This window comes from Neovison vison, chromosome 5 (genome assembly GCF_020171115.1).
Source record: "Neovison vison isolate M4711 chromosome 5, ASM_NN_V1, whole genome shotgun sequence".
Taxonomy (NCBI): domain Eukaryota; kingdom Metazoa; phylum Chordata; class Mammalia; order Carnivora; family Mustelidae; genus Neogale; species Neogale vison.
In genome coordinates, this window is record NC_058095.1 from 17340523 (window position 1) to 17368353 (window position 27831).

At 56.9% G+C, this 27831-nt stretch overlaps 1 protein-coding gene across 1 annotated transcript in view; it reads right to left on the minus strand.

Annotated features, from left to right (window-relative positions):
* Nucleotides 1-626: 626 nt before the first annotated feature.
* Nucleotides 627-27831, minus strand: part of WNT3 (Wnt family member 3) — a 47873-nt gene continuing 20668 nt past the window's right edge. The window contains exons 2-5 of the mRNA XM_044247715.1: nt 11125-11366; nt 7319-7584; nt 6142-6629; nt 627-2756 (exon numbers count right to left, since the gene is read on the minus strand). Of these exons, the coding sequence (XP_044103650.1) occupies nt 6150-6629; nt 7319-7584; nt 11125-11366 (988 nt within the window). The 3' untranslated portion in view covers nt 627-2756; nt 6142-6149. The remainder of the gene's footprint in view (nt 2757-6141; nt 6630-7318; nt 7585-11124; nt 11367-27831) is intronic.

Here is a 27831-nt window from a genome sequence, read left to right on the forward strand (position 1 = left end):
GAGTCCTTTTGAAGCAGCAGTCCGAGGAGAGAACGCCCCTCCCACAGCATGCCCACTGCTGGGTCCTTTCTGCCCAACCTCCAACAATAACACCTGTCCCAGGCCACCCGGAGGCCAAGGCAGACCATTTCTTCTTCCAGACCGACCTACCCTTTCTATAGCCGAGCTAGCAGGAGGGGAAGCCATTTCCAGTCAGGTTTCATTTTCAATAGAGCAAATCCTATTTTCCTAATAAATGGAGTTGAAAACATCGGTAAGGAAAGGATTAACCATCCCCGTGGGCTGCTGGCCTTGCGCCACATCTTTTGAGTGTCTGTGACATTCATTTGTGCAGTGGAAATGCTAGTCTATGAAAGGAATTACTGCCCAAACCGCTTACTTCCAAACCTAGGAATTACTTGTCAGATGTTGACTTAGAACAAGGTAAGCCTGTAAGAAAGTCCTATACTAGATGAGACCCACTGTCCATGATGTCTGAGATGATCCTGCTTAGAGAACAGAGGAAATGGCTTTATTCTGGACCACTCACTTCAGGGTGCAAGTTGAGGCCACCACATCCAGAAATTGGATATTCGCAACCTCCTGAGCGTTAATCTGGAAACCCCACACATTGTACAATGTATCCATTTTAAGTTTACCTTCTCTTTAATGACTTAACAGAAAAAAACTGCATGATGAAATAGATTTTCTCCAAATATATATATATTTATATAATATATAATCTTAGTTAACTCAAAGGTATATACATTGTATAATAAATAATATTTATAAAAAGAGACTTTTTGAATATAAAATCAAAAAGATCAACAACTTCTACAACTTTTTACAAAACTTTGGATACAGCAGGTCGGTAGGAAATTTCGGTTGGATACTATTACCTGACTACGGCGAGAATAATTACAATGTGCTCAGTGTACTATTATTAAATAATTACTTGTCAGCTACTTGAATACGCCCCAGAAACATGACTTTATCACTTTTAATATAGAATACATAGATATGAAAAGACTGTTCTGAAAATTTGTATCCATTCTGCTGAAATAATTCTCACATAAAGCAAGCATTATCCGGTTGACATGATTGAAAACTTTTCAGTCTAAAGTGAGATGGGGAGGGGCATTTCGGACTGTCCGGACAGGGGATGGGATGTGTATCTGTAGCCGGGCTCGTTGCCCACAGATTCAAGAGTGCGGGCATGGCTTCTAGACGGTCTTGGCAAGCCTGCCTGAGTAGAGCAGGAAGATCACTTGACCCAGCAGCTGAGGTCAGTGTTAGACCAAAGAGAGAAGGAAGTAAAGAAAGGAAGAAACAACTCTTTTTCCCGTCTCTACCCCTGCCGCCTCTCTTCTTCCTGATTCTCCCTAAGACAGAGCTGTGGCCTGGGTTCGTGCTGTCCGATCCGCTGGCCTCCGTTCAGGACTTTTGAGAGGACCTGGCGGAGCACGGGGAGCTCAGCGGAGAGAGGTTTTACCGGAGGGAGCAAGTGACTGCTTGCCCGCCTTCGAACACCTCCTCCAGATCCTTGGGAACTGCGTGGACTGGCGGGCTCTCTGCACACAGGTGAGGCCGGCAGGTGTGTGTTAAAGAACTCTGCGTTTCTCTTTTACCCGCACGGGCCAAAGGAGGGAAAGGAGGCCGGAAGACAGGTCTTTATCGGAGAGGAAACTAAGGAGCCGTGTTATCCTCCCTAGCTACAAGTCACCAAGTTGGAACATCAGGAATCGGCTGCTGCTCTGTCTCTGACCCTTTGTCTGATTTCTACGCAGGCGACCTAGACGCCCCAGCTGCTCTCCCTGGTGTTGTTTGGGTGGGGAATCTGCCAGTGAGCAGGGCCGGGAGGGAGTGAATGGCCCCTTCTAACGATACCGCTTCTTTCTTTAGGAAGCCCCATGGAGCTGCAGAAGGCTCACCACCCCCTAAACATAACCTATTTACATCGGTTCATCCTTTAAAAAAAAAAAAAAGCCCCCAAGCCCTGCCCTGCATTCCTGGTAGACAGCGCGGAAGGGGAGCAGGCGACCGGGAGCTAGGGCTGCGGTTCACAAGGGCCTCGCGTGCGGAACAGGGCTGCAGAGGAAGCGAGACTGAGAACAAGACACAGTCGCTCTTCCAACAGCCTGCCAGGCCACCCGGCGCTCCTGGTTCTTCAGGACTCCCAAGCCCACCCCGACAATTGCTTTGGGCCTCCCTCCCACTGGATCCTAGCTAACCCTATGGCTTTCGTGAGAATGTGGAGGTCTATCAGATCTGAGCAGGAGGAGACAGAGAAAAGGAGACCGCTGGGCTCTGTCCGACTTCATAACACCCCCCGCACAGGCATCTTGCATGGCACCAGGAGAGGCCGACTGGAAACAGAATCTTGCCCCAGCCGAGGTCTTCACCACCAGGCAGAGAGCTCACGGCAGCCCAGCCTGTTCTGTCGGAGTAGAATTTTTTTTTCCATTTTTATTTTCTTTAACATGTGCAAAGATAAGCCTGGGGTCTGTTCCTATCAGACCCTAGAGAACTAAAAAGAAAGCCCCTTCTTTAAAAACCACACACCATCCACAGCAGGGTGAGAAACTTAAGAGACAGGGCGAGGGAGGCCTCCCCGGCAGCGGGCAGCTTGGGTCCAGGTCGTTTACCGCACGGGTGTCTGGCAACAGTCCGGGTTCCTGGCTGCCTGGTGCTGAGGGCTGCGCCCGGCTCCAGGTCCTGCTTTCCCATGGGACTTCGGTGAATCTGCCCAGCCACACACTTCACCCGTTCCCAGTGCCCTTTGGAAAACAAAGAGGGAGAATCAGACCCGTAATCCCTTTCTCGGAGGAACCGCCCATTGGGGTGCCGAGATGGGAGGCTGTGGATGGGACAGCTCGTCGTTTCTCCTGTACTCGGGGGCAACGGGGAACTCAAGGGGCTTTCCTGCACCCCCTCTTCTGCTCTGGGGGTCTGCTGCTGAGGGAGAGTGCGGAATTTAAACAGGATCAGGAGGGCTTGGGCCACCACTGACTGGGACCCAAACCCTACCTGCCCCACCTTCTGGCCAGGAGCTCGGACAGAGACCCCCAGGCAGGAGTCCACCTTGTAGAGAGACTGAAGGCCTCTCCGGTCCAGGGCCTCATTCCCCGCTAGAGTTGACGTGGGCACTGTGCTTTTCTGTCCCACCAGTGGTTTGATAATGAGCCGTCTATGCAGGAACACGGCTATTTAATTAACTATGAATAATTCCTTCCCAGGGGAGCACCAATGTGTACCTCTTACTCATTTGTGTATTTACATCTCACCAAGGATGAGAGGCTCAAAGCACTTTCATGGGCATTCCCAACCAACCTCCCATTCCCGGGGCGGGCGGACAGGGCCAGTGGAAGAGTATTACACTGGGGCAGAACCGAAGCCTCAGCAAGACTAAGCGGACACGTCCCAAGGTTTTGTGGCAAGTTAGTGACAGATCCAGCACTTGGGGCCAGCCAGACCCTCTGCCTCTTGTCCAGAGAGAGCCCCTTTGGCTCACAACTTCTGAATAACAAGGAAGATGCCTGGTCCTTGCAAGGTAGGCAATCGGCCATTAGCATGAGACACTGGACAGAAGCCACAGGCAATGGAAAAGATGTTTTCCCCACCAGGGAAGGACTGGGAATCTCCCCGTGGCATAAAGCCGTTTTGGCTGGGGCTCCCCACCGAGTGTGTGGAAGGCATATGTCCCTGTCAGCCTGTCCTCCAAGGTTCCCATGTTGCCTGCAGTGTCTTTGTGGATGAAGGGAGGAGAGAGGTAACCGGGTCTCAGCCAGTCTGGGGCCTGTGGTTCAAGACCAAGCACCATGCCTGGAGAACATCTCTCATGGAGGTCAGCTCTGCCTGGTCCCGGGAATCTTTGCTACCTCCTTGGACCATGAACCAGGCCCAGCCCCGAGGCTATCCAGCCTCTGGTCCACACAACCACCCCTCTGTTCTCAGATGAGAGAACTGGGGCGCAGAGAGGCTCCCCAGCCTGCCCCACATCACTCAACAAGTTGAAAATGTGTCCAAAGGGCACCACGTGGGGAGAGTCCTCCACTTGTCCCAGAGCAAGGGCTCCAGAGTGCCCAGAGCAGAGGGGCTCGGGGCCCCGATCTGCCTAAATAAGGCATCTGAGACCATGTCTCTAAGACTGGAGAAAATAACATTGTCCTTCAAAATGGGAGCAAAGAGAGCTGAGGATGTATTAATTCCTCCTAGGATCAGCACTAATTACACGGGTGGCAGGCAGGAGAGTTTTCCAGAGACTCCCTCCACTGGTTGGCAGATGGCTTCTCTTGGCGGCCTCCCCCCACCCTGCCCTGGAAGAGGAGGCGCCAGAATACCTACTGCTTCTACAGCCCCAGCAGGACGCACACAGAAGTTCAAGGTCCCTATCCTAGCAATGGGTCCGCCATTAGGGCTCTGGCATCCTAATTCCCCTTCAGCTGCCCCTCAGTCCTGCTTGGGGACCCCACGCTGGCTCTGGCCACAGTGGCCACGCTATACTGAGCCCATGAATGCATTCATATTTGTGGATTTTTTTCTCTCACTGTGAGAAGCAGGATATGAAACTCGCCCAGGTGATGTCACCCTCACGTCTCAGCTCTCTTGACGGCAGTTATCACTCCCGATTAGTATCAGATTCGGACAAGCATTCACTTCTGGTAGCTCCCTGGGGCCTCATGAAACTTCCGTTAGGCTCCCGACACCCCGGAACGGGTGAGGAAACTGGACTTCGGGCTTCCAGGGCCAGTACATGGCAGATCTGGGCCACCTGCGTCCCCTCTCCACCGGCCACACGGCGCCCACTCAGACACGAACAAAGCCGTGCCTCCGGCTGCCTTTCTGGACCCTGTCCCTGCCAGGTCCTAACTCGAGCTCCACTGAGGGGCCTCCCAGAGGGACTCACCCAGAGCTGTCCCCAGGATGTGGGGGCCTCCACACCGCAGAGAGGCCCGACCCCTCCCCCAGGCCCACACAGTGTGGACTGGAGCCACCAGCTCCGAGGTGCCCTCCGTGGAGCTGTGTGACCCGGTGGGGTGCTCGCCCCTGCCCTGTTCCAGGGGGATGACCCAGGCAGGTATGCTCTTCACAATGAACCAAGCGCGGTCCCCACGGCTCCTCCAGGGAGGAAGATAGATATGGAGGCAGATCTATAAAAACTCTCTTGTTGGGGTCCCCCAGCTGGCAGGTGGTGGCTGTTGGACCAGGGCTCACGCCTTTATACACTAGGCTCCTTCTCAGGTAGAGAAAAGAGAGAGAGGGCACAGTGGCCTCGGACCTTCCAGCTCCCAGACTCCAGGACCACCTTACATCAGTCCTGACCTATGCTGGGGACCGATGGCTCCAAGGGCCAGGCACCGTGTCTCCCACGCAGGCCACCTCTGGGAAGCTTGGGAACATAACCCACTGGCCTTTGATCCCTTGATTACTCACCACCACCACTCTGAACTTGAATCCCTCCTCCTCCTCCCCATCCCCTTCCATAAACTCGGTGAGAGCGCCCCCGCTCCACCCAAGCTTTAGATCTGTCAGGATATGGGCTGATACACCGCTTCCCCCACCCACCTCCTCAAGGTCAGTAGGATTTATGCTTGTGCAAAAACTTGCCCTCAAAGTTCAGGGTGGATGCAAAATGACTCTGCCCCGGGATGAAAGAGAGAGGATCTTTGGCCTATTATTTCAACTATTTTAACCCCCTCGTTTTAGGGTAAGAAAACTGAGGCCCATGGAAATGAAATAACAGGAAATTAAGGACTTCCTGGAACAGGGCAGAGTTGAGACCAGAAGTCAGGTATCCTGGCTTCCAGCCCCACAATGTCCCTCCTCTGGCTCAGAGCCTCCAGATGCTCAGTAATGATGGCCAGTGGCCATGCAAACATCTGACCTGGCTCATAATTTACTAACTTGTATACAAACATTAGTCAATGTCATGCAGTCTTGCGTGCACATGTGCAGCTGGCATCCGTACTTGGCGTAATCCACCCAAAGCTGCCCAGGGACCATCCCCACAGATGCTCAGGGAAATCCTGGCTTCCTGCTTTGGCCGTGGAAACTTGGGTGTCTTGGACAGCTCAGCAAGAGAAGTGGATTCGTCAGGAAGAGGAGCTGGGAGAAAAGGGTCCCTGTCCCAAGGCCCCGCAGCCGCCCCGCCCGCGGCCCTACCTGGCTCCCTACTTGCAGGTGTGCACATCGTAGATGCGGACGCACTCCTGGCAGCTCACGTAGCAGCACCAGTGGAAGATGCAGTGGCATTTCTCCTTCCGCTTCTCCGTCCTCGTGTTGTGGCCGCGGCCGCAGCACAGTAGGTCGCAGCCGTCGATGCCGTGGGAGGTGACATTGCAAGTCCGGTCCCTGGTGCCAAAGGAGCCCGTCTCGGGGTTGGGCTCGCAGAAGTTGGGGGAGTTCTCGTAGTAGACCAGGTCCCTCTCGGTGGGCGGCTTGAACAGCGCATACTTGGCACGGAGGGTCTCCACCCAGCCGCGGGATTCACGGTGCTTCTCCACCACCATCTCCGAGGCACTGTCGTACTTGTCCTTGAGGAAGTCGCCGATAGCGCGGAAGTCGGGTTGGGCCCACCAGCAGGTCTTGACCTCGCAGCTGCCGGACAGCCCGTGGCACTTGCACTTGAGGTGCATGTGGTCCAGGATGGTCTGGGGAAGAGGAGTAGCTGCTGGCCCCCAGCACAACCTCACTCGGGAGCACACCTAGGCCCTCCCGCTCTGCCCCCGCCCACCCCATCCCTGGAACCTTCTCTATTTCTACTGGGGGTCAGGAAGAAAACAGATTGGGGCTGAGGGACGGACCTAAAGAATGATGACCATTGTTTCCCTCCCCCTTCACAGCCCAAGCATTGGCAGAAATCGCAGCCATTTCTCAAAGCTGTAGGAGATAGGGATTGTGAACCCCACTTAACAGATGGGGAAACTGAGGCCGGGAGCTTAAGTGATTTGACCTAGGTCAAATAACCAGAGGAAGCTGTGGAGGCTGAATTCAAAGTCAGGCCCTCCCGTCTTCATGGCCCTGCCTAGGCAGCCCAAGTGCACCAGATGGGCTGGCGGGGACCTGCTCCATGGGGTCTGCCTCACTCCTGAGCTGACACATCCCCTGGCAGGTGCAGATGGGGAACAGCCCAGGGAGAAAGGGTGACCAGGACGGGTGATTGCGAGGGTGTGGGAGGGGGCATGTTCTGCCAAGGGGAAAGAGGAAAGTAGGGAGCCCGGGATGCACGAGGGCCACTGGAAGGGCAGGGTGGGGCAGGGGCGAGGCCAGGCAGGAAAGGCAGGGACACGGTCTGCCAAGGGGTACCAGGCAGGGTCGGGCGAGGGCAGCCGCAGCTCACCGTGCGGCCCGCCTCATTGTTGTGCTTGTTCATGGCCGAGCGCGCGTCTGGCCTGTTCTCCCGCGCGTCTGCGAACTCCCGGGACACGAGCACCCCGAAGTCGGCGTCCTCGCTGCAGCCGCCCCACTTCCAGCCCTCGCCAGGCGGCCCTTTGTGGTGCGAGTCACAGCCGCAGATGGTGGAGGTGCCCTCAGCACAGGAGCGCGTGACGGCGAAGGCCACACCGGCAGAGGCAATGGCGTGCACGAAGGCCGACTCACGGGTGGCTGCGGAGAGGGCAAGTCTCAGGCGGGGTCCTGCCTCGACCTCCCCAGCAGGGAAGAAGGGCTCGCCAGCCCCGAGGAAAGAGGGAGGAGTCGAGGTACTCTTCCCACCCCCTTTGACTGGCCCAGCCTCTGAGGTATCCCCACTTTACAGATGAGCAAACTGAGGCAGGGGGCAGCTAACTGATTAACCCAGGGCCCCAATACCTAGTACTGGTCAGAGCCAAGCCTGTCAGAAGCAGGGGCAGAAACTGTAGCTCTGGCCGGTTGCTTTAGAGGTGAGGTGGTCCTGCTCCATCCTGGCCCCGGGCCCCCTACCCTCTACCTGCCCCAACTCCAGAGACTGCAGCACAGGCCTGAGCCTTCCCCATCCTGAGAGAGCCTGGGGCCTGCAGGAGGGAAGCCTGGGAACCTACTGCCTAAACTACCCAAGTCCACCCCATCCCCCACCTAGATGCACTTGGGCAGACCCCTTCCTTTTCTGAGCCTCAGTTACCCTCTTTGTAAAACGGGTAAAACTTCCCTTTGCCACCAGAGTTCCTGACCAGGAGGAGAGTGGACCCAGTCCCATGCCCACTCCCTGCCATCAGGGGAGAATCCTTTGAAGGAAAAGGAGAACTTCTCAGGGGTGTCCCCCAACTTCAGGATCGTGATCACCACCTTTGGGCGCTCAGTATGCACCATATTCTGCCCTTCAGGTTCTTGATCTTATTTAATCCTCTTAACTAAGAGCAGAAAGTCTTAACACAGGCCCATTCTACAGATGCAAACATTGAGGATTAGAGGGCCAAGGCCTGGGAGACCTGCAGCCCAACTCTCGGGACAGGCGAGGAACCCAGGTTGGGCGGTAATCCGCCCGAGGCCACGGAGGCCGGCTGGAAGCCAGAGCTCCCATGCCAGACGCTGAGGGGGATCGCCGCTCTGCACACAGCCGGGAAGCCGGGTAGCCTCGCGGGCCACCTGCGGAGGAGCCCCCCGACCCGCTTCCACCGACGCCCCGCCGCCGCACCGAGCCCGCGCCGCCCAGGCGGACTGAGACCGGGGGTGGCCGAAGCCCAAGGCTCCGGTCCCTCCCCTCACCCCAATACCTCCCCAACGCCGCCCCGCTCTCCTCGCCCCCGTTCCGGCTCCCGCCCTCCCCGAGGCGCCCGGGAGCGGCGGCGGCGCCGAGGGCCAGCGTCTCGCTTCCGGCCGGGCGCGCGGTCTCTCGGGGCGGCGGCGGCGCCCGGACCCCGGGCCGCGCTCGGTTCCCAGCCCCGGGGACGCGGGGGCGGCGGGGGCGGGGCGGGGATTAGCCTGGGAGCGGCGCTGACAGCCCCGCTGTGCCGGTCCCCGTCCGGCGGGGCCCGCTGGGCCGCTCAATCCGCCTTTGTTCGCGCGGTGTCACACCGCATTACCCGCATAATGCGGCCGCCGGGCCCGGGCCGCCGGGCCGGCCGCCACCGCGTAGCAACGGGCGTCTCCCGCGGCCGGGCCGCGCCCCCGGCCCCGGCGCCGGCCCGCGAAATCCCCATTGAAGCGGCGCCCCCCGCCCCCGCGCCGCGCCGAATGGCCAGAGGGCGTGTGAATGGCGCGGCGGCCGCAGCGGGCGCGGGGCCGGGCCGCGCGGTGGGGGGCGGCGCTCGGGCCCCTTTCAAGCCGCCTAAGCCCCTCCGGGCCGCCCGCGCCGCCCCGCCCGCGGAACGCGATCCCGGACTCCCCTGCGCCCCGCCGTCGCGGCCCGTCGCCTTCCGGCCGCCGACCCCCGCGGCCTCCGCCCCACGGGTGCCGCGCGAGTCCCAGGCCGGCCGCGGCCCCGCCTCCGGGCCGGCCAGACCGTGGGGAGCCGGTCCCGGGCTCGGCCGGCGGTGCGCGCCCCGAGCAGGGCGCACCCCATCACCGCGCCCCCGCGCCCCCGCGCCCCCGGCTCTCAAAGCGTGTGTGTGGGTTGGGGTGGAGAGAGGTGGAGTGGGGTGGGGTGGGGTCGGGGGGTGCAGAGATGAACGCGTGGCGGCCCGCGCGACGCGGGTGAGGGACTCCCCGATCTTCTTCCCGGACCTTCCTCGGCTTCATCAAATTCCTCGAGTTTCTGACTTACTACCCAGCTCCCAGCCCCCGCCCAACACAGAACAGCCCTCTTGCAATTCAGAGATGAAGGCAGGTACCTACAACGTGATGGAAAACGTTTAACACAGGCGTGGATGGGTAATAAGCTCAAAGGCCCGATTTTCATTGCCAAATGTCCCAAGAGCGTAAGAGCGATCAGAAGGCGAGTCTTGCTTTTGGGGAGCGCGTCTAGACGCCAGGCTGTTTGATTAAGCGCTACCTGGCCCGAGGTGGGGCACCGGAAGGCGGTGAGACTGACACACCGGGCAAGATCAGGTTTGAAATGCAAACCGCCGCCACTTGGCCCCAATTAGAGGCCAAACCTTTTATGTAAACAAGGAATAATTAGCTTTGGTAATAGAAGCGTAAACAGAATCATCATCCATTGATTCGCTAATTGGTCTTCTGTCCCTTGACAATGGCCTGTAGGTCAGACAGACCCAGCATACCTGAGGCCCAGGTAAAGGGGGACTGCCTACTAAAAGGTAGGGTTCAGTGCCCCCATCCCCCACTTCCCCCATCAGATCCACCTGGCTCTCAGATACCTTTTCCTTCCGGCTATAAATATAGTTCTTGTAAGAGAAGGGAGGGCCAGGCTCACCAGTTTGGGTGGCAAAGCCCCTGGGGCAGGAGGGTTCAAGTTTCTGCTGAAAGGGAGCAGTGGTCCCAGGAGGCCTGCTGGGGTCATCAAATCCCGGGATGCAGCCATTCCTTAGAGTTGCCCATCTTCAGCCCAGAACTCTCCAGCCCCAAAGTCTCCTTCTTGGGAGCAGTTGCCCCCCTCAACCATCTCCCGCCGTCATGCTTGAGGTCAAGTTGTGTGAATGCCATTCGTTTCAGGCACCAGCTGGTTAGACTCCTGGTTTGCAGGAGGGCAGGAAAGTTCCCCAGAGGCCAGCCGGCCCCGGAGCCCCTCCAGAGTTGGTGGGCAGATCCCCCGTGCAGGCCGGCTGAATCTTTGCACTGAAACACTTGGGGGCAATGCAATGCCACCAACACCAGTTTCCTCAGCTCCAGAATTTTCTATATGGGTGGGACCTAGAGGTGGTGGTCACCCAAAAGCTAGATTTACATAGCACTTAACACAGTGTTGGGAAAATGTCACAAATGTCCACAACAAAGCCTGTCCCACTCCACTGTGCCAGCCAGGTGTGGGGTGGGGAGGAAGGCCATGGCCTCCTGTGCCGCCCTAGGATCTCAGGATATGGAGCACCTCAAAGTTGCTCAGCCCCCAGCAGCACCCGGGAAGGTGTGGCAGGCAGGGGGACAGTCTGGGTCAGTCCAGAGAGGGAGTTGACCGGCTTTTGTGGAGGCTGCTGGTCCTGTCCAGCTTTGTGGCCCTCCCCTGGGGACCCTGGGCTGGGAGCTGAGGCATCCTGAGGGGGAAGGGTCACCAGGTCCTCCTCCCCCACCCACTGCAGCCCCGCCCCCACCTGCTAGCCAGCCCAGAGACAGTACCTTTGTCCAGGACGGGCCCGAAGATGGCCAGGCTGTCGTCTATGGTGGTACAGTTCCAGCGGCGGCCCCGGAACTGGTGCTGGCACTCCTGGATGCCCAGTTTCACGCCCTCGGCCACACTGGGCATGATCTCGATGTAATTCCGGCAGAAGCGCAGCTGCTTGGGGACCAGGCCCGGGATGGAGCCGCAGAGCAGGGGCTGTGAGCCCAGGGATGTGTATTGCTGGCCCAGGGCCAGGGACCTGCGGGCAGACAGAGGGTGGTGGCACATGGCCCATCAGGGGCCTTTTTTCTTCCTCGTGAGCCCTCTGGGGTGGGTGGAGCCACGGAGGGCCCCTGGGTCAGCCCAAACCCAGACCCTCCAGCAAGCTGGTGCCTCAGTGTGCTCTCTGCCCCTGTAGGGCAGATCTCCAGCCCAGCCAGCAGCCCTCTGACGGGGGCATATCTGATGTGAGCGCAGGGACTCGCAGGGGCACTTCGTGAAAAGAACTCTGGACTGGAAAGATGGATTTGGGGCTCCAGGTTAAATCCCTCCTAGGCTGTGGGCCAGTTGCCCCGATGGGCCTTGAAGCGGTTGGCCTGGACAATCTTCCACAGAGTCCGAGTTTCTGGGGCCACACAGACTCCAGTGACCCATGGGAAGTAACCCAAACCTAAAGCGAGGGAGGTGGCAGGCTTGACCCCAACTGAAGCAGAGAAACAGAGAAGCTCCAGTCCCAGCAGGGAATTCACTATGTACATGTGTGCCTGAGGTTTGCACATGCATGTGCATGTGCACGCACACACACACACACACACACACTGCCCATGGCAGTGTCTCTTAGCCGCTGCCTCCGGACGCTGCCTGCCCAGCCAAAAGCCCCCAGTGCCTCCCTAGGGAATCAGTAGCTTCTATTAAGTCCTCTGACCTTTGTCCCCTGGGGCCTCCATGACCATCTTGGCAGCTTCCTAGAAGTTTCTAGAGTACCATCTTCCCTCTTACCAGAGACTGGAGCTTGGCTTTGTTTCCAGATAAGTGTCAGGAGGGAGAAGATCCCAGATCACACTCTGCCGGCCAAGTCACCTTACTCTCCTAACCCTCATTTCTCAATCAATATCCTGTAAACCTCTCAGCATTTTTTTTTTTTTAACAGACTGCTTGGACATCAGGACTTTAATTTTTTTTAAAGGTTTTATTTTTATTTATTTATTTGTCAAAGAGATTGAGAGACCAAGCACAGGTTGGGGGGGGGGCGTGGCAGGCAGAGGGAGAAGCAGGCTCCCCGCTGAGCAGGGAGCCTGACATGGGACTCAATCCCAGGACTCTGGGATCATGACCTAAGCCAAAGGCCGATGAGCCACCTCTCAGCTTTTTTAGCAGAAGGGAAGGTCTTGTGGGGAGCCAGAATAAGAGTTTAAAATACTAGAAAACCAAGGTGCTACTCTTCCCACTCTCTCCCTCAGCCCTGGAACAGCAGGAATGACATTTTGCAGGAGAAACTGAGAAAATGATCCGTGGGTCTCAGTGGACTTGAAGGTCAGTTGCCATCAGCCCTGTGATCAGGGACAGTGCAAGCTGGAAGAAGGGTTGCATGAGGCCCACCTCCGCCCCCTTCACACCCATAACCAGGCTCCAGTCCGGCAGTGACCTCAGTCAAGTCCCCCACACAAAGAGATGACAGAAGCCTTGGGAAGAGGGATCAGAAGACCCCAAATGCAGATCAGGAAAACACAGACACATATACACCAGCTTCCTGGACTAGACACAGGGCTTGAACTCAACGCCTGCTGTTTATCAGCTCTTACGTGGCTTTGCCTGTAGATTCCTGATCACTTCTCCAAGGTGGAGAACATCACTACCCCCCACCCCAGACCAGGAAGCTGGGGTTTAGGGAGGAAGCTAGTTGCTCAAGCTTTCCAGTGCCAGGCCTGTGGCCGAACACAGCATGCTCACTGGGCTGAGCCTTTTCCTCAATCCTTAGAACAACTGTAGGATGTGGAAGGGGGTGTTACGGCAGCCCTGTTTTTGGGCGGCGTGGCCTCGCATTCTGAGGAACCAGCCCAGACTACAGAGGGGCTAAGAAGTGGCTCATTGGACCCCATTCCCTCTGATTCCAGAAACACTATGCCGCCTGCCTTCTGGGCAAGGCCTGCTTGGGGCCGGAGGCAGGGAGGTGGAGGGAGGGGCTGGCTGTAGGCCGGGCCCTTCTGTGCCCTGAGTCTCACCCATGGATCTCATGCCTCACGAAGCATGAGTGGGTCAGCCCAGAGCCCCCATGAGCACACGGCACACAGCCCCCGAGGGGGCCCAGGGATCATTCTCTCCTGTCCCAACCCTGTTTACGCTCATAAACAGCTTATCACAAGAATGGTGAGGTTCGAATAGCCATCACTGAATACACGATGGGCCTGTTCTAAGCACTCATGTCTCTCGCCTTAGGTAATCCTCCCCGAACCTCATTATCGTCATTATTATCCCATTTCCTAGATGAGGAGACTGAGGCCAGGAAACTAAGTACCCTGCCCCAGTCTGCAGGACTGCACAGTGTCAGAATTGAACCTCCCTCCCCATTCAGGCTGTCTCCCCATGTGCTCCTTTTTCTTTTCTTTTCTTTTTTCTTTTTTTTTTTTTTAAGACTTTAATTATTTATTTGAGAGAGGGGGACAGAGAGCACGGGTGGGGAGGAGAGAAAGAAGCAGACTCCCCACTGAGCAGGGAGCCTGACATGGGGCTCGATCCCAAGACCCTGAGACACCTGGGTCTGAAGGCAGACGCTCAGCCGGCTGAGACACCTGGGCGCCCCCTCCCCACGTGCTCTTAACATGGGCCTTGAGCCCCACCCCCCAGCTGTCCCAGCAGCTCTGCGGTCACCCCCGCAGGAACAGGTCCAGGGTTCAGGGTGGAGAGTCAACACAGTGCAGAGCGGGCGGCGTGGGGGCAAGGCTCCCTTGGGAAGAAGTCCGGGCTGTCCCCACTCCCTCCTCTGACATTTAGCACCTGGTGCCCCAGAGGAGGAGGACAGTTAGAGCGGGGAGCTGAGACCCGATAAGGGATTCTGCCACCCCTGTCACCGCACCTGGGTTTGGTCCTGAATGGGGTGGTGATTCTCGGCCCCCTCCCCGTCTCCCGGTCTGGCCCCTCCCTGTCCCAGAGCAGCATGGGAAGACCTGGCACCCACTTCCCAGCCTCAGTGTCCGTCCCTTTGGCCAGAGCCCGTCTCCCCAGTGTCCCCACCACAGCGAACTTGGTCCATGCCCGGGTCTGGAGGTGTGGACCGCCCCTATGGTGGCCACGCTTGCCATCAGCTTGACCTCCGGCCTCCATAACACACTCTGATCTGGACCAGTCTGTCCCACAGTCACTTCTGGCACCAGGGGCCCTGTCCCATATCATCCCCCATTATTGGTCTGCCCACCAGCCAAGGCTCCGTGTGCCCCGAGGCTCCAGCCTCCTTTTGCCCAGAGATGCGCATCCTCCAAGACTCTCCTCCTTCCTAGCTCTCTCCTAGCCCCTTGGCAGGCCTGGCCCCCTCAAGCTAAGCTGAGTCCTGGACTAGAATGAGAACCTACAATAGGAGCCCTATGACAGCACGAAGCCCCTTTATACAGGTGAAAAAGCGAAAGGCCCACAGAGAGAGGTGGCTTGCCCGTGGCTGGCCACTGCAGAGAAGGGAGACTGAGGAGTGGGGATGTCCCTGCTGGCTCTTTATTTCCACCTGGCGAGGCTGCTTCTCATCCCAGCCCTCCAAGGGGCTCTGGCTCCTGGTTTCACCAGTCCCCTCCTGCAGCGCCCAAGGTGGGCCTCCCCAGCCCAGCAGAAGTCCCGAGCCCTGGGCACTGGCTGGCCACAAAGGCCACAGTTACTCCCCAAACTTCTCCCAACAGGGAGATACCTCGTTCCCTGCCCCTCCTCTGAAGGACACCAAGTCCTTCCTACTGGTCCTACTGGATGACTGTGGCCTCTCCTCCAACACAGGCAGATTCCCTCTTGCCCTCCAAGGTCACGTGCAACGCCAGCAATCTTAACCGCAACCGTCTCCTTCACGCGTCGCATCTACTATCTCAACAGATTTTTCACAACAGCTCCCACTGGGCGCATTGCCGCCCCCATTTCAGAGGAGGAAACCAAGGCACAGAGAAGGGAGGCACCTTACACAGGGCAATGGCTGAGCCAGGATTCAACCCTGGGTTTGTTGGACTCCGAGTATGATACCCTCTGAAAACAACTCTGGGCATGAGAGATGATTTCATGGGGTTTTTTGTTTGTTTGTTTGTTTTGCTTTTAAACATTTATTTATGTATGTATGTATTTGAGAGAGAGAGCAGGAATGGGAGCAGAGGGAGAAGCAGACTCCCTGCTGAGCAGGGAATACATCACAGGGCTCGATCCCAGGACCCTGGGATCATGGCCTGAGCCGAAGGCAGATGCTGCAGATGCTTCACCAACTGAGCCACCCAGGCGCCCCAGAGATGATGAGTTCTTTCCCCTCCCACCAAACCCTGGCTCTACCCTGCTGCCCCGGGGGCCAACGCCGTGTGTAGCCTAGAGGCGGGCTGCCCAGCACAGAGCCGGCTCTGCTGTTCCCTAACTACTGGTCTCAAACAATTCACTCAACCTTTCCCTGCCTCAGTTTCCTCACCCATAAGAGACATAAGAAGAGGAAGGCACGAGGAAAAGCGTCGAGCACAGAGGAAGCCCTGTGTTTAGAGGCTGTCCCCAGCACTTTGTCCCCTTGTCCCGTCAGTAACCTCCTGCTTCCTGTCCTCCCGTTCCTGACTTGACAGAACACACCAGAATTTCTAGAGCCCCCCTTCCCATCTGTTACTGGGAAGGATACCAAGCTGGCCCTTTCCCCGGCAGCTCAGTCCTAACTGGGGTGGTTGGACACGGATTATTTGTGACCTGGCTCAGTGTTAGAGATAACCCAAAGGGCCAGGGCAGGGGGATATTCCCAGAATGCTCCATTCGAGGGTTTCAGCTCGGCTCTGAACATCCTGCTGGTCAGGAACAAGGCCCCCTGGGGAAGGGACTGAGGAGGCCTCCGCCGTGGGACTGATTTTTGCAAGATAGCTGCCCTCCCCCACACATGGCCTGGCACCCCTGACCCTGAGCCTGCTCCCCGCACAGTGCTCAGGTCTGAAACTCCACCGCCACAGATGCATCCATGTCACGCACAGCGCCTTGTCCCCATTATGACATGCGTGCTCCCCCGGGGGAAGTCACACAGTGGGCCTCGTTCTCCTTCATTCTTCCTCCCCGAGTGCCAGCTCAGGCTGCTCTGCTCACCCACCGCCTCTCACCCCTCCCCGCCTCTGTGCGCAGTGAGCCCTCTCCCCCCGAGTGCCTGTCCCCGGCCAGCCCCTGGCAAACATCTTTAACCCACTGAGCCACCCAGGCGCCCCCTTGGCAAACATCTTATCCATCCTCAGAACAGGACTCCTAGAGGGCACCTGGGTGGCTCAGATGGTTAAACATTTGCCTTTGACTCAGGTCATGATCTCAGGGTCCTGGGTTCGAGCCCCGCATCAGGCTCCCTGCCCAATGGGGACACTGCTTCTCCCTTTTTCTCCCTCTGCCTCTCCCTCTACCTCTCCCTCGGCTCATTCTCTCTCTCTCTCTCAAACAAATTAAAAAAAAAAAATCTTAAAAAAAGAACATAGGACTCCTGGGTCACCTCTTTTCTAAAGACTCTCCTGGGCTCCCAGACAGAAGTGAGGTCTCCTGTCTCTGTTTCTTTCCTGCACCCTATTCACACCTCCTTATCGCCAAGTGCTGGATTCATTTGTTTCCAGTTCGATCTGGCTGTGAGAGTGGGAGCTCCTTGGGGACAGAGGGGGCGTCTCCTCCGATTTCCCCAACACTTTGACATCCCCCACGCGTGTGCGCACACACCAACACACGCGCGCGCAGGCACACTTGGTCTACCGAAAGGCCAGGCACGTGACAGGTAGGAAGGAAGGAACCACTCCTTTCCCAGAAGGCCAGCCCGATGTCCCCTGTCTCACAGCTCCTTCGCCTCACTCCCCAGGAATGCTGGCATCCGGAGCTCTCGCCTCCGCACAGGACAAGACTCCTCGGTTCCGCTGAGGAAGTCCCTACGGTGAGGACCTCGGGCAACAGCGAGGCTCCCCAGGGAGGCAGGGACCCCGCCTGGCACCGGCAGCTGGTGAGGGGGAGGGCGGAGGGCACCGCCAGGCGTGCCCAGCTGGCCAGGGGCTATTCATAGCCAGCTCCTGGCCCGGCCCTGCCCCAGGGCTCTGCCACCCTGCCCCGAGGACAGCTCACCCTCCACCCCAGCCACCCACCGCCCAGCTGGGCTGAGGACAGACACGGACAGCCGGGCAGGGGGAGAGCAGTCTGCTCGTGGAGGCCTCGGTGTTGACCGCTCAGAGTGAAATTCCCTCTCCCGGGAGGCCGGACTCCAACACGCAACGGCCTTGCAGGACTCCCGTGGCCACCTGGGTCCTTACCTCCCCACCGCGACAACATCCCTTTCTCGGTCTCCGGAGGACCAAGGAGGGCCCGTGCCGCTAGCCAGGGCACAGATAAAACTTCTCACCACGGATGCAGGTCAGCCTAGATGCTGACTCAACTTCCACATCTATCACATGGCCAGACACTAACGCGTGTCCTGCACCGGGTGGCCTGGCCAGGGACGCTGGCACTGTTGGCCCCGAGATCCTGCCATTCCCCCGGCATAGTAGGATTTTAGAGATGCGGGGGGCCTCGGGAGGCATCTGGTTTGGGGTGGTTTGTATTTGGTAGCTATTTTTTTCCCAGATAGAATCATACACAACCTTCCCTCACCCCTCCCCCACCAATACACAAAACCAATAAAAAGAAGGACCTGTTCCTCTTATAAAGATACACATAGGGACGCCTGGGTGGCTCAGTTGGTTGAGCAGCTGCCTTCGGCTCGGGTCATGATCCCAGCGTCCTGGGATCGAGTCCCACATCGGTCTCCTTGCTCGGCAGGGAGCCTGCTTCTCCCTCTGCCTCTGCCTGCCTCTCTGTCTGCCTGTGCTCGCTCTCTATCCCTCTCTCTCTGACGAATAAATAAATAAAATCTTTTTAAAAAAAAAAAGATACACATAGAATTAGCGCAGGATCTAGGAATTCTCGAGTGCCCGAGAGAAGTGAAAGCGGTCACGTCCATCAGTGTCAGGGCTGCGCCATTCGAAAGAACCAACAGGGGGACACAACAGAACATGACCTATCCATTCCATGGAATGTGACCCAGGCCCAAAGAGGAATGAAGTTTGGACACCTGCTACCACACGGATGAACCCTGACAACGTGATGCCGAGTGACAAAGGCCAGTCAGAAAAGGACAGATATTGTAGGATCCCACTTATGCGAGGTAACCTGGAAGAGGCGATTTTCTCGCCACAGAAAGCAGAGTAGCGGTTACCAGGGCCTGGGGAGTGGGAGGGAAGTCGGTGCTGACAGTATAGGGTCTGCCCTCACCCCGTGCCCCTCTGCAGGATGAAACCTGAGAAGCATGGGTCTAGTCTAATCCCTTCCTTCTCTAGTTGGGAAGACTGAGGCCCGGAGAGGGTCCCGAGTCACAGTCACGTATGGAGGATGGGTGGGGACACAGCCCAAGGAAAGTATCCCCTTCTCCTCCTTCTGGTCTTGGGCGAGTTCCATGGCCAAGCCTCCCCGAGTTGTGCCTTTCTTGGAGTCAGGAAGGTCCTCACCTTTCCCCAGGGCACGGCTCCGTGTCTCTGCCCGCCCCAGACAGGGCTCCTGTCATGGGTGCTGAGAGGGAGGGAAGGAGACAGAAACCACTTCCTCTGCGGTCTTCTGTGCCTCTCTCTCCTCCAGAGTGGCCCCATGATTCTGGAAGTCCTACAGTAACCCAGGGCCTGGTACTCCACCTGCTGGCTCCTGGGCAGTACTGGGCAGGTGCCCTCCCTGTTCCTGGGTCCAGTGGGTCCTCCACCCCCCACCCCACGCCCCCCAGCCTGGGACAAGACAAAAACTTCGAAAAGGAGAAGGAAAGGCTTGAAAATGGACAGGACCTCCAAGAACCCAGTGTTGGTTTGGCAACACAAGGTTACTACCTTTCCATTGAGGTCAAGAGGCCCTTCCGGGCTGGCGGAGGAGCCTAACAAGTTCAGGGACACATACGGACTGGGGGAGGCCAGGGGAAGGGCCTGGAGCCTCGACACATCTAACTCCTGGAATGACACAAGCTATAACCCAGACTAGCAAAGCCATTCCTGCTCCCGACTAGGGCCACCCCGGTCAGGACGCTCTGAGTCACCCTGGTGCCCCGGCCAGGAGCTTGTGACAGGGCAAGACAGACCCAAGTCAAGGTGCACAAGTTACAGCTCTCCTGGCCCAGCTGCTCATCCTCCTGGAGCTCGTGTGGGCCCCACGGGTGCCGAGCACGGATTCAACCCCGTCCCCAGGTCAGTGCAGGCCAAGGCTTGGGAGTCGCTTTTCAGTCCAAAGGGGCTCCTGTGCTCCCTCGATCCACAGAGCAGGCCTAGAGACACCCCAACATATGCCCTTCATCAAAAAAGGGCCATCTAGTTCTAGTGGATCTCCAGCAGCCTAGGGAGCACCCTCACTTATGTATTGGAAGGGAAGAGGATGGAGAGGGTAGAAAGGGTCCATGCACTGAGTTGGGACCCCGAGACCAGAAAGGAATCAATAAAGAAACAACTCTAAGAGCTTCTGAGCCCAGGGAGGCCCAGGCCGCCTGCGGGGCTCCCCATCTCAACTTGTCCCAGCCAGCCAGCCAGCCAGCCAGCCGAGGGCCCCGGGAGGGCAATAAGCATGCGGAGTGGATGGAGGTGTCCCTACTGGGGAAAGCAGGTAAACAGAGTCATCCCCCGCTGAGTCACTCAACACGCATTTAAGTGATGACTTGGCAGAGTGCCAAGGGCCAGGGACCTGGAGAGGCCTTAAGCCACACCCACAGACGGTCCAGATCAGGACGCATCTGTCAGTTACGGAGCCACAGCGTTCTTCCAGCACCTAAGAAGTTAGGGAGCCGGGAGTGTCGTGAACAAGTGACGGAGCATCCCGAGGCCCTCGTGACTGACAACCCAAGCCACCCCCACGCCAGAGAGCACGCCGTCAGGGCCGAGACATCCAGGAGGGCCGAGGCGAGAGGGTCCCAGCCAGCGGTGATCACGAAGGCATGGCTGGGGCTCCTCGGGAGGCGCTGGGGTGGCAGGGAAGCCACAGGCATGAGGTGAGAGAGGGAACCGCAGCTGTTCCTCCCCGGCTGGAGCCCAGAAGCTGTATAAAGGAGCAAGGAGGGGAAAGGGGCCCTCACTGCCAAGCTTCATCCTAGCAACCTGAGCAGCCATTGGAGGCTCCTGAACTAGACTTTGGAAGTATCAATCTATTAGACAATATCTAGCTGCAAAATGGACCCGGGGGGAGTGGGCACTAGTGACCCACAGCTGGGAAAGGGAGGCTAGTGTGACAGCCGATGCTAAGGAGGGTGTCAGGCTTGGCTGCGCGTTACAACCCCTGGGGGGCACGTTCGTGGGTCTGGGGTGCATCCCCTATGCGGCTGGGGCGGGGCACCACCCGTCTGGGCTCGAGGGGCCTGAGGCTGTGGGTCTTGGGACAGAGGCCTTAGGTGCAGAGAGGAAGTAAGGATGGTCACAGGGACACAAGAGGAAGGGGGAGAGCATGACCTAAGTTCTAAGCCAGGGTGACCAGGAAGATGGATGTGATGTCCACAGAGAAAGGGACCTTAAGAGATGAAGCAGGTTTGGGAACAAAGACAAAGATAGTTTGTGGGGCCGAGGAGACCTCCAGGCACCTGAGTTCAGATGGTGCTGGGAAAAGATAGAGCCCAGAAGTTCAGATTTGGGAATCTGTTGGGAGCTGAGAGTTGAATGACGCTGGAGGCCTTGTCCCTCCCTGGTGGGCACATGGTAGAGGGAGAGACAGCCAGGAAGCCTCATGGTGTGGGCACAGGATGCCATGGGCCAAGGGAGGAGCCCCAGGAATGTGGGGCAGTCCTGGGAGGGAGGGCATCAGCAGGGGGTGGGGACATCAGATCCGATGGACCTCACACTTCGGGCCAGGGAATGGGGAGGGCTCTCCCAAAACCGTGCGGGAGGCAGGTCGGTTGGGCCTCACTCAAGCCAACACTGGCACCAAGCGCCCACATCTGGCTTCTGTTTCCCGGTATTTCTGCTGAGGTCCCCACGGAGGCGCGGCCAACATACTTGGACAGAGTGAGTCACCGCACCCTTCCTTTGCTCTGGTCTTTCCCTCTTCTACTCTTGTCCCCACCCGCCTCCCTGGGTGAAAGCTCTGAATATGCACTAAGCCATCAACCCTTACAGGGTCCCTCTCTGTGCCCATGGGTGGCACCTCCCAGTCTGACCCTTCTCCTCCTACCTGGGACCCACAAGGGTAGCGCTTTCCTCTTACCCGGGGACACGGCTCCTAGGCCTTTTCCTCAGGTTGGCTCAGCTGAAATCTGGGCTTTTGGACTTTGGTCAGCCTTTTCTAGACCTAGCACCCTGTAGTGTGTGCCCAGCGTCGCCATGAGCATGGCGGGAACAGGAAGATGGGAGACTGGGTATGGACGTGAGGGAAAGGGGGTGTTCCAGGCCAACTGTCTATACCACCACGGACAGGAAACCCACATATCCCCCAAACACAAAGCCAAAGTAAAGAACCATTCCCTCCCCCATTGGACAGCACTTCAGACTCACCATGAGAGCCCAAGAAGGGTCTTCCTGCCTTCCTCTCTCTCCCTAAACTCTCCAACACAACTCGCTGGCCCTACTGGCCAAGTGGTCATGTCTATATTCAGCGAGTGACTTGGACCACTGCCTGCTGCCTTCTAGAGGTCCCCTTGCAGGGCCAAGTGGGGCCTTCCGAGCTCATGCACTGAGACTACCTGAGAGCCCGGAGGGGCCACAGCTCTGGGCAAGTGTGGGAGGAGGAGAAGGGGTAGGTGGTGGACGCTCCAAGCCAAGGGATCAAAGACTGAGTCCCAGTCAGAGGGAGGAGGTGGAGGTTCTGGCCCTGAGCTCCATCTGCCATCCTGTCCCAGAGCCCTGTGGGGTGTTTCTCTGGGGAGAAGAGGGAGGGAGGGAGAGGAGGGCGGGCGGCCTCGGCTGGAATGTTACAGCTTCTGTTCTCCAAAGCAGCTCCCAGAGCGCCTGGCCTGCGGCTCCGGGCTGATCTGATAAGAAGTGACAAAGACGGCCTGAAAAATGTTGAAACCTGTAAAATGTTGAAACCTGTTTTTTGTTGTGTTGTGAGCATGAGAGTTTTATTTATTTATTTTTTCCCTCAATTTCATAGGAAAGTGGAGTTGATCGGAGTGGAGAAGGGGAGGAGGGGAGGAGAGAGAGATTGTCCCCTTCAGCTAAATTGGGAGGCAGGGCTCAGAGCAGGATGGTGAGACCTGGGGAGGAGGAAAGGAGGGTGAGAAGTAGGAACATGAAGGGGGGAAGGGCCTGACAGAAGTTGGGGGTTGGAGGGGGAGAAGGTGAGGACAAGGGAGGGAGGGAGCTGGTGTGGCTCTGACCTGTCGGCAGCTCCAACCTGGGTCTCCTGGGGGCTGTGTCCTCCCTCAGCACCCCGAAAGGACAGTGAGCTGAGGGTACCCTCCTTCAGTGCGGGTGTTGGCCCAGGAAGACTCACTGTGGGACATGGAAATGCCTGAGTCCAGGTGGGTGTCCAGAAAGAAGTGAAAGGGGGTCTAGGCCCAGGGCCTCACCCCTCAGACTCCCCAAGGGTCTCCCGAGAGGCACCAAGGCCACAAGTAGACGAATGCTCACAGGGGACTGCAGAGGGGAGACTGGTCCCCCGCTTCCAGGTCCACAGGCTTTGCTGAGCAATTTAGGGCTCATGGCTGAGCCCAAACGACCTCATCCTTGTTCAGTGGGGTCCTGTGCCTTCACAGCTGGGAGCTGTAGCCCAGCCTCTCCTCTCAGACACGCAAGGGGTTGCCACATTCTCCACACATGAGGCGACAGAGGCCCAAAGACATCAAATGACTAACCTAGAGTCACAACACTCCTGCCTACCAGTTTTGGGTGACCCTCTGAACGTTCCCTCAGTGGGTCCTGTCTTTCCCACCGGAGAGATGCAAAGCGTTCTAGAAACCGTGGTGGGACCAGGTTGTCTCTGGAAGTGCTCCCTGGTACAAGACAGATGCTTGATAAAGTCCTGCTGAATAAAAGTTTCTGCCCAAGGAGTTCCCCCTACTGGTCTCTGGCTAGTTGGAGGGGGTGGGGAGGGGCACAAGATGCCCAAGGAAGGCTTCAGAAGCATTCTGTAAACAGCAGCCCATGTCCATTATTCAGTCACGCTACTGGGCCATAGAATGTCAAAGATGAGTGGGGTCTTGGGCTAATTCATTAGTCCACTCCCTCAGGGGAAACTGAGGCCCAGAGAGGCAGGGTGATTTGTCTAAGGTTCCTCCACTGGTTGGAGGCTGTGTAGGGGTCACAGCCCAGGCCCTATGACCCCAGCCAGACCTCTGTCTCCCTTACGCTGTGCTGTTCCTTCTCGAAGCCCTGGGGTTGGAGGGACCTGGTTCAGTACGCATGCATCACGTGCCTGGCTCCACCTTCCTCAGAGGCCCCCACCCTGGAGCAGGACAGACATCCCTGCAGGTAACCACGGGAATGGCACAGCGTGAGCATGGAAACCACAGGGGATGGGAACGCTAAGGGAGAGAGGCTGACAGCCAGGAGTCCGTCTTCAAAGGGGTCACATTTGAGCTGGGCCTTGCAGACAAGTTCAGCTTGGACAACTGTGACTCCCGGATCTTGGCCACTTGTTTCTTCCGCCTCCCCTTCCACCAGCCAGAATTCTGATTTAAACTTTTCCTAAAGCATGTGCATCGTTAGCGCCTTTCAACTGGGGACACTTCTGTCCTTCTCTGATCCTCCAGCCCCCGAGTTGCATAAGGCAGAGGTCAGTCTCCCATTTTCCAGGTGGGGAAAGGAGGGCCCTATACAGTCAGGTTGCTTGTTTGGAGAAGCCACGTCTGCTGGTTCCCCAGGCCAGGATTTTTCTGGGTTCGCACACTCCTTTACCCTTCAGGCCAGTTCCAGTAAAAGACAAGACAGAGCCTGCCTAGCCCTCTTGTTCTCTTGGAACTCCTATTCATCCATCAAGGTTTGATTTTAAATTCCCCTTTTAATGGTCCAGTTTGAACTGCTCCCTCTGGATAGTCCCCAGTTCTTATACATGCCCAAGGGGAGCCTTAAACACATCCCACTGAATTGTCCGTTGACTCTGTTTTTCCGCTAAAATGGAGTTTTTTCAGAGGATGAATTACTTTGCTCAGTTTTGTATGGCAGTCAGAGTGTCTGGCTCCCCCCAGGCACACGGAGCCCCCCACCTGACTAGCACAGACAGTCTCCTCACCTCCTCGGGTCCCACAGGCCACTGGCAGGCCCAGCTGAGGGCAAGGGATGGCCTTCCTGGCTCTCTGGGCCTTATTAAGCAGCTGCTGGCTCTTCCACCCAGAAATCCTTTGTTTGACTCCTAAGAAGAAGCCCAGGAGAGACCACGGAAGGGAGAACCACTTGGCTGGGAATTCCTCTTTACAGCAGCTCCCCTGGGCTCCTCTGCAAGCCACGGGCTTGGTGTGTATCTTCACTCAACAAACACATATGCTGGGCCAAGCCCTGTGCTGGGCCCTGGGAACAGAATGGGAGGAGGGGCACCCCTCGTCTTGCAACTCCCAGCTAAGCCTAGGAGCTGCCCCTGGAAACCCCACACTCCTCCCATGCTGGGGCCCAGTCTCCCACCCACCCTGCCTCCCCCCCAGACAGCACCGCTCACACACTGGGGAAGGCCAGGGTCCCAAAGACCTCACGTACCTCGATCATCCCACTTACCCTCCCTTACACCACCTTTCGGAGGACGGGGGAGGAGCATTTACCAGCTGGTGGCTGCTAGTCAGGGATATGGGCCGAGGCTCTATGGCACTCAGATTTCTGGGGGTGGTTTTGAAAACTACAGACACCTGGGATCCACGGCCAGCCCTGCTGAATCAGACTTTCTGGGGAGGAGTCCAGAAAACTGGATCGTTAAAAACCTCCCCCAGAGTGCGACAAGACCGCGGCATGAAATGATGCAACGTGAGGTTCCTAGACTCCCGTAGGAAGTTCTCTGGCCAAAGATGTTTAACCTCAGTGTCCTCAGGCTTTGAGAAGTAACTGTCAGCTGTCAGGAAGCACCAAGGATAGACGAACCAACCAAATGACACGAAGGGGAAGCAACCAGACAAATTAAGAATGTGGGGCAGTACACAGAGCTACAGGACTGAACTTCCCAGAAGCTCCTGTCACTTTAAAAAAGTGGTGGGAGGCAGAGGAGAAGAGGGGCTGCCTAAGATTAAAATAAACTTAGGAGACATAACAATCAAATAATTGGAGCCTGCTTGAAAATCCTATCCGGGAAGGCATTGTGAGGATAACTGGGGAAATCTGAATCATTAGGAATCATGATTAATTTTGTTAAGTGGGAAAGTGGTATATGGTCAGAGGGGTTATCCTTCTACTTTGGAAATACAAGGGTGAAAAACAGTCATGATGACTCTCTTTACTTTGAAAGGGTGCAGCCCAAGCAAACCGGGCCAAACTGGGGGTGGAGGTAGTTTGTGAGGGGGAGGGGGAGGGCAACTAGGGCAAAATGTGAAACTGTTGGGCTAGGAGGTGCGCCTATGTGGGCTCCTTGTACTATTTATTCTGTTTTTTTGGATTCACAATTTTCATAATAACACTTCAAAAGAACAATAACTATAAAAACTCCCACCAGCTACGGACTTCTGGTCACAGCCTCACAGGGCTCGAGCCGGCTGAGCTCCCCAGGTGCACAGAGCCTGGGACAGGGCAGTGTGGGGAGGTCCTCACAGCCACCAGGCTCTGGGGTGGGGGGGCACCGCGCGCTCCCTGGAGTTCAAGGTGGGTGTTTCCACCGCATTCCCAGGAGTGCATCCTTGCACCGGGTCCTCCTGGGGGTCCCCCCACAGCCGGAGGGCACAGTGAAACAGCTCTGCATGGCACCGGCACTTCTCCACACCGTTTAGGGAGGCTCCACGCAAGTTCAAAGCCACGGCTGCCCCTCCCTCTCGTCCCATTCCCCCATCTGCAGGCAGAGCAGCCTGAGCGAGCCTTAACATCTTCCCCTGTGCTAAATTCACTAAATTCACGGGTCCTGAGTGCCCCTGTCAGCTCCTCCGCAGGGCCCTTCCCTTCACTCCCTCTCTGCTTTCTGCTCCAGGGGCTCATTGCCACAGGTGCCAGCCCGGGTTTTGCAAACATCTACTCAGCACCTGTTAAGAGCTGTATTCCAGGCCCACCGCAGACCTCTGCAGGACCTCGTTAAGTGTTCCAGCACTCGGAGGGGCGGATCACTGCTTCTTGGCCCTGGCTGCGAGTCAGACGGCCCCGGGGGAGCTGACAGCTGCCGGTGCCTGGGCCTCACCCCCAGAGAAACAGATTGAGCAGGTCCGGGTACCCCCTCTTCTCTGTGTTATTCCATGCTAAGGGGAAGAGGCAGGGTGGAGACTGTCCGAGGTCACAGATGAGGCTCAGAACCCGCCCAGGATGGTAGTGGGAGAGGGTGCCCCCCTCACTCCCTGATCGTCACCCTCAGGGACCCCACCTCTGTTGCTCCCACAATTAAGCCACGCTTTCCTGCTGCTGGTGTTGTCCACCTTCCTCTGGTGAAAGGAGCCCTCCCTCAGTCTCCCCTTCCCGGGCTCACAACAAATCTCTTCTTCACAGCAAGGGAGACAAACCATTTTTGACCCAGCAGCAGCACATCAGTCAAAAGTGTGTGGGCGTGCCCCTCCATTCACACATACACACACACACACACACACATCTAAACCATTTACACACACACACACACACATCTAAACCACTGGCCAGCCAGCCACCATGCTCAGATTTTATCTGCCTTACAAAACACAGGCTAACGGACGGACGCAAAAAGACAAGAAGTCTATTTCAAGAGAAATCATTTCCCCCTATAGCCTAACGCTTGATCTTCCAAGCTTCCTGTCCCCCTGTCCTCTGGTTTTTCTGGCTCTCATTTCCCCTTCTTCCTGATTCTCAACTTGGTTTTCTTAGCTTTGCCGTGGTGTGAATGGTGTGAGGCAGCCAAATGTTCTTTGCACAGGTGCAAGACGCCAACAGACACTCTTGGGGTTCAAGGTCCCAAAGCTTTCTCCCAGCAGGTGTCCAGGCCTTCCTTGCTTCATGCCCATAGCCATATACACACACACACACACACACACACACACACACGTGTGTATATATATATATATAACACACACACACACGTGTATATATATATATATACATATATATGTGTATATATATATATATAACACACACACACACGTGTATATATATATATACATATATATGTATATATATATATATATATAACACACACACACACGTGTGTGTGTGTGTGTGTGTGTGTGTGGACTTTGAGTTCTGCACTCATCTCTCACTGGAAATGCTTTGTCTCCTCAAGTTCACGGGTAGAGGTCTCACTCGCCTCCTCCGGGTCTGTCCTCACTTCCTGCTGCGTCACCTCTGCTCACGGCCTACGTCCTGTCCTGCCATCCCACGGGACCAGACCCATCCCCACAGAAGTGCCGGTGCCACAGGAAATTTCGGTATTCTCAGTCCAGTGGTCTAGTCATATCTGTGACAAAAGTAGGACTTTCTTCCAGCAAGAAACACACATAAGGCAAA